At 44.4% G+C, this 6,940-nt stretch overlaps 1 protein-coding gene across 1 annotated transcript in view; it reads left to right on the top strand.

The window, feature by feature from the left end:
• Positions 1 to 6,940, top strand: part of Iqgap1 (IQ motif containing GTPase activating protein 1) — a 93,280-nt gene that overhangs the window by 26,178 nt on the left and 60,162 nt on the right. The window contains exon 3 of the mRNA XM_021214354.1: positions 6,513 to 6,669. Within this exon, the coding sequence (XP_021070013.1) occupies positions 6,513 to 6,669 (157 nt within the window). The remainder of the gene's footprint in view (positions 1 to 6,512; positions 6,670 to 6,940) is intronic.

Raw genomic sequence — 6,940 nt, 5'->3', positions numbered from 1 at the left:
TTTTTTTTGGTTTTTTGAGACAGGGTTTCTCTGTGTAGCCCTGGCTGTCCTGGAACTCACTTTGTAGACCAGGCTGGCCTCGAACTCAAATCTGCCTGCCTCTGCCGCCCGAGTGCTAGGGTTGAAGGTGTGCGCCACCAAGCCCAGCAATTTTACTGAATTCTTAACAACAACCCTATTTGGAGGGTTTTACTACTATCCTCTGTTAGCAAATGAAGAGCAGAGTGCCATGGCCCAGGTCTCTATAAACCACCACGTGATCCTAGCACTGAGGAGGACCACAGGTTTGAGGCCGACTTTGGCCACACGATGAGACTCTGACTTTAAACAAAAACCAAGAAGAGGAGGACTGGTTGGTTAGGTGCTGGCTATCTTTTTTTTTTTTTTTTTTTGGTTTTGGTTTTTTGGGACAGGGTTTCTTTGTGCAGCCCTGGCTGTCCTGGAACTCACCCTGTAGACCAGGCTGGCCTCGAACTCAGAAATCCACCTGCCTCTGCCTCCCAAGTGCTGGGATTAAAGGCGTGCACCACCACGCCCGGCTAGGTGCTGGCTGTCTTGTTAAGTGTGGATCTTTCTAGGTTCCCAGGTGATGCTAGTCACATGATGCCCTCATCCTTCTGTCATGTTCCAGAAGGCAGCCCGAGTGGCCTGCAAAAAGCTGATGCTGGTGTCAGAAAAGCTTTCTGACTACCGTGTCCAGAGAGGAAATGCTTTCCCTCCAATGCTTTTGATCTCTGTGTGTGGCAGTGCCTCTCATGCTTCACTTGAGCTATTTGGGGAACACTGTTTGAGGTGGCATCACTGGGGTTGGGGAGAAAATTTCGCATTGACTGATGAATTATCTTTTATGCATTATTATTATTATTATTATTATTTACCATTTATTTATTCCCCATTTATTTAATCTATGTTTCACAGTGCTGGGGATTGAACGTAGGGCCATAAGCATGCTATGCAAACACTCAACTGCTGAGTCACAGATACTAACTTTTGAATGTATCTTAAATCCATTTATAAGGACAAATTAAAATGCTTAAATTAAAAATAATATTACATGTATTTATTCATGTGTTTATTTGGGAGGAGGGTGCATGTACCATAAGTAAGTGTGTGTGTGTGTGTGTGTGTGTGTGTGTGTGTGTGTAGGTCAGAGGGTAGCTGTTGAGAGTAGTTCTTCCACTGTGTCCTGGGGATCAAACAGAGGTTGTCAGGTTTGGTGGCAAAGTGCCTTTACTCACTCTATCCTCTTGCCAACTCTGACTGCTGTATTTTATAAGAGAGTTTGTGTCTGACTTGAGAGCTATGGGTGGGTCTACTGTTGAGCTGAACTGTCTGACCCAGTGCTAAGGAGACAGGCATGGGGCATTCCCAGTCTTCCCCTGCATGGGATTTCTGACACTTCCCTCTGGTTAGACCCCTGTTGTACCCAGTTCTGCTGGGTCCTGACGCATGGCAACAGCAACAGTGGTGCCCTGTGAGAAGAGTTCCAAACTAAGGATGGGTTCATCTTTGGCACTTAGTAGCAGTGACCTTGGATAAGTCATCCATATTTTGTAAATGAGGGGTTGTGCAAGTAAGGTACAACCTTGGAGCAGCCTCTTGGGCAACCAAACTTGTTTATATATGTGAGGCAGGAGAAACGGCTTAGTGGTTAAGAACAGTTGCTACTCTGCAAAGAACCCTGGTTCAGTTTCCAGCACCTACATGCAGCTAACAACCATCTGTAAGCCCAGTTCCAGAGACTCTATCCCATGCCTTCTTCTGATCTGTGTGGGTACCTGCCACACACATGGCACACACAGGCAGGTAAAACTGCATACACATACAATAACTGAAAGGGGCAGTGGTGGCTCATGGCTTTAATCCCAGTTCTTGGGAGGCAGAGGCAGTCAGATCTCTGTGAGTTTGAGCCCAGCCTGGTCTCAGAGAGTTCCAGGACAACCAGGGTTACACGGATGAACCCTGTGTCGAAAAATAAAAAGTCATAATCATAATCAAGAACAAAATATTAAAAACGATTTCCCATTTCAATGTTTAAAACATCCTTTTGGTTTTGCTGGAGATTAAACCCTGGGCTTGGCACTGTCTGAATATGTGTTCTATCTTTCTAAAGTTCTCTCTCCCTCAGAATCAATTCTAACACTGTGCACAGAGATATTCTTGCAGTATTGTTTAATGGTTAGAAATACATTAATAAACATAAATGCTAATAAGAGTGACCGACTCTTTGGTGGATTCCTTATTTAACTTAAAAGTCATGAGAAACTACACAATAAAATGGAGAATAGTCATACAGTTTTGAAAAATGTTGAATGATATTCTTTAATGTTTATTTTATGTTCAAAACCAAACAACCCAGAGAACAAAATCAAAGGGACCTGTGCTGAGGCGCACTCGTGGCTCTCGGGCTTTAAGGCTCTGGTGTGATGGCAGAAGAAGAGATTTCCTGTGAGCTTTAGAGGACTGATAAGGGGTTTGCTGTTTTTACAATTAGAGTCCAGAGGTTGAACATAAAAGTTACAATAGCACAGCAAGGTCTGGTACTGTACTCTTGTGACTGTGGAGCATTGGAGGCAGAGGCAGGGAGAGCCCGTGTTTGAGGCCAGTCTGCAGCCTGGGCTTTGTTAGAGATTCTGTTGGTCAGTCAGTCAATCAATCAATCAATCAACCAATCACTTATCAACCCACCAATCAATTAATTCTGTTGGTCAATCATCAATCAGTTATCAACCCACCAATCAATTAATTTTGTTGGTCAGTCAATCAATCACTGAATCAATCATTCAGTCAGTCATACTATCAAGACACTGTACTTAAAATTAACATTCATAATTGGAGTAATACAGTATGCTGGCTGGTTTTATGTCAACTTGACCCAAGTTCTAGTCATTTTGGAAGAGAGAACCTGAACTGAGAAAATGCCCCCACCAGATTAGTCTGTGGGCAAGCCTGTGGTACATTTTCTTGGTTGACAGTTGGTGTGAGAGGGCCTAGCTCACTGTGTAACCCTTGGGCTGATGGTCCTAGGTGCTATAAGAAAACAGAGCAAACAGCCATAAGGAGCAAGCCAGTAAGCAGCACTCCTAGATGGTCTCTGCCCCACTTCCTGGTTCCAGGTTCCTGGTCTGAGTTCTTGTCCTGACTTCTCTCAGTGGTGGTAAAATAAACCCTTCCTCCCCAAGTTGCTTTTGGTTATGTTTTATCACAGCAATAGAAAGCAGACTAAGATGTGCAGAACTCCACTTTTCCCAAATCTGATTTATTTTATTCTTAGAAACAACCCATTGAATAGTTGCCTCAAAGGTGAGCGGACGTGAGGTGCTTGTTGTATGTGGGGGGTGGGGTGGGGGAGGGGGGTGTTGGAAGCAGTGCCTGCATTTTCCTCTCTTTCTATTCTGACTTCTGCCTCTGCTATCCGGCCACCAAATCGCAGGTGGCTTTTCTAGCTCTGGTTTGGGGTGTTGTGTCTAGTATCCTACCTTACTGCAGGAAACTTGTAAGTGTAGGCATTAATGAGGACTGTTTTATAGCTACTGGATCACGGAGGACAGAGACAGTCCCATCTTTTATTTCCAATCTGGTCTAGTAACTTCAGAGAGGAGGGAGATCTAATCGCCTCAGGGAACTGTCCCCCTCTCACTCGGGCAGATGAGTCCGCTATGCTGCTACCCGCAGTCTGCCCTATGGATCGACATCACATCAAGCCAAGAGTAAATACCTTTCCTTGTCTGTGTGCGCTGCTCTTGACTTTAGTTGTTGTTGTGAGGCTTGTTCCTGTTAATGAGAGCCCAAGTTAGAGGGTCCCCTGAGAGCTGGGGTTGCCAGCAGCTGTTTGTCAGAATGATCCTGGTCACCCTCCACTCCCCCACACTGGTTTCTGAGACAGGGTCTCTCTACATAGCCGTGGCTATCCTGAAACTCAGTATGTAGACCAGGCTGATCTTGAACTCACAGAGATCCACCTGCCTCTGCTTCCCAAGTTTGGGATCAGAGCTGTGTGCCAACACAACTGGCCATCCATTTTCTTTTTAGTAGTAAACTCTTAGAAAGAAAATCATGTGGCATGCCCTCTGGTGACTGCTCCTTCTGTCCCTGCAGTCACCTTTCTCTCCCAGACCGTTTCCTTATGGTTCTAGGCTCCAGTGAAGAGATATTTTGAATTTTGTAGCCCTGGCAGATTGTTGGCTAATTTAGTTACCCTAACAATTCTTCTGGAAAACTTGACTCTTTTCTTTATTATGACAGTTGAAAGGAAAGTCAGAAGAAAAGGTTGTCATTGTGTTTGGGAGACAAGCAGAGGTTCTCTGGTCTATCCAGGTGTCCATTCAGCCTTTACTTAACTGCCTCCTGTATGTCAGACAGTGGGTGGTGTGCTAAAAGAGACTTGATCTGAAAATAAAACTGACTGACGGGTCTAGAGTATTTGAGGGGACAAAAGGAGAGTTGTCTTATGTGTTTTTTATGTGCATGAGTACTTGCCTGCTTGTATGTATGTATGCCTTTTATGTGCCTAGTGTCCATGGCGGTCAGAAAGGGGGTTTTGGATCCCCTTTGGGTCCCCTGGGGCTGGAGTTACACATAATTGTAATTATAAGCTGCCATGTGTGTGTTAGGAATGGAACCCAGGTCTTCCGGAAGAGCAGCCTGCTGAGACATCTTTGTCTTTTAGTGTTGAGGAGGTACTGGGCATTGAACTTAGGACCTAGAGCCTATTAGGTCTATTAAGTGCTGCTGTTCCACTGAACTACAGCCCTATCCCCCTTTGGCTCTTAATGTCAACATTTATGGGTACAGTCTCAATGGGTTCCTATAGTCTTGAGTACTCTGGTGATTGAGGCAGGAGGATTGTTTGAGCTCAAGAACTGAAGCTAGCAGGGCCCTGGACTCCAACAAAAGGAAACCCTCCAACCAAAACAACAACATAAAATTCCTGTGCCGGCACACTTTATAAAGCTTCTTTGTACTTTCGCCCGCTGTACTGCCACCCTTTTCACCTGGCTTTTCACACATCTCTGACTTTGGTCCAACAGATCAAGCAGCATCTGCTGTTTGGATTTCTTCCCAGAGTATGAGGATGATGCTAGCCGGCATAACGTCAGGGACTAATGTCAAGCTATGAGTTCTTACTCCAGGTTCATAAAGTCAAGGAAAGTTCTGAGGTTATATGCAGAATTTAAGTCTATGAACATTTGGAATGTGCACTCTATAGCTTCCCTTGGAGATTCAAGAGACTCTGGCAAAAAGTGGTTAAAGGGCTGTCAGGATGGCTCAGTGGATGAAAGCACTTGTTAGCAAGTGTGATAATCCAAGTTCAATCCAGGGTGGTGGAGGACACTGCGGAAGGAGAGAACAGACTCCAGCAAGTTGTCTCCTGACATCTACTCAAGCACCATGGCTTGTGCTGCTTACACACACACATACACACACATTTACTTACATGTGTATTTATTTTAAGTGTTAAAAAAATGAAAAGAGGTTAAAATCATTACTATGAACACTTTTAGTTATCCGCATTCCTGTTAGAAATTTGTGTTTGAGGGGCTGGAGAGATGACTCAGAGGTTAAGAGCACTGACTTCTCTTCCAAAGGTCCTGAGTTCAATTCCCAGCAATCACATGGTGGCTCACAACCATCTGTAACAAGATCTGGCTCCCTCTTCTGGAGTGTCTGAAGACAGCTACAGTGCACTATATAATAAATAAATAAATAAATAAATAAATAAATAAATAAAATTTATATTAAAAAAAAAAAGAAAAGAAATTTGTGTTTGGGGCTGGAGAGATGTTTCAGTGGTTAAGAGCACTGACTGTTCTTCTAGAGATCCCGAGTTCAATTCCCAGTAACTACATGGTAGCTCACAGCCATCAGTAATGAGACCTTATGCCCTCTTCTGGTGTGTCTGACAGCCACATTGTACTCACATACATAAAATAAATAAATCTTAAAAATAAATAAATAAATAGATAAATAAATAAATTTGTGTTTGGCTCTCACTCCCTGAACTCTTGAGATTAGGTTCCAGTGGAAAAGTTTCCATTTCCCTTTCTGTGGCCATGTCTTTCCTGTCTCCAAGAAGCCACTTAAAAATAATTCATTATTCAAAAAAACAGGGAAAAGTGGGAAAGGGAACTTGTTATTTAAGAGAAAGCTTGCTTTTTTCTTTTTCCTTGGGAGTTTCCTGCTTCAGTATTTTAGCTGATTGACTCTTAAAAGCAACCTTAGTGCCTGAGCCTAGAAGGTCACCGCCCTGAAAGTAAGACAGTGGCTTCAGTTGCAGATGGATCTTCCCAGCCTTGCTAAGAGGTAACACGGACTTAGAGGCAGAATTTGAGGTTCATCATGGAGTGCACTATGCCGGTGGAGAAGGTGGCTTTCGTCCTTTGCTTAAGGTCCCGGCCGCAGCTGGAAGCCTGTCTGTGTGGAGTGTGTTCGAGAGTGGTCTTACATTTGGTTCAAGGGAATAGAAACTAAAGTCCACAAAGGATTTCTGACCGTCCTTTTCTCCTGTGCAGGTGGATGGAAGCATGCCTAGGGGAGGACCTCCCGCCCACCACAGAGCTAGAGGAAGGTCTTAGAAATGGAGTCTACCTTGCCAAGCTAGGGAACTTCTTCTCTCCCAAAGTGGTGTCCCTGAAGAAAATCTATGATCGAGAGCAGACCAGATACAAGGTGAGTCTTTTGCTTGGTGCTTAGAATATATCTGTGAGCGTGAGAGGGTTAGCACGCGTATTCTGTGTGGCATCTATGGAGAAATCCATGCAAAATGTGTGCTGGTTCCAAACAAAGCTCCGCCCCTAAGAAGCCCAGGGTACAGAGTTGCACAGAGTGAGCACTGCACAGAGTGAGCACTGTGGAGAGTAGCACAGAGTGAGCACTGCACAGAGTAGCACAGAGTGAGCACTGCACAGAGTAGCACAGAGTGAGCACTGTGGAGAGTAGC

Source organism: Mus pahari, chromosome 1 (assembly GCF_900095145.1).
Source record: "Mus pahari chromosome 1, PAHARI_EIJ_v1.1, whole genome shotgun sequence".
NCBI classification, from domain to species: domain Eukaryota; kingdom Metazoa; phylum Chordata; class Mammalia; order Rodentia; family Muridae; genus Mus; species Mus pahari.
This window is presented reverse-complemented; position numbering and strand designations above follow the sequence as displayed.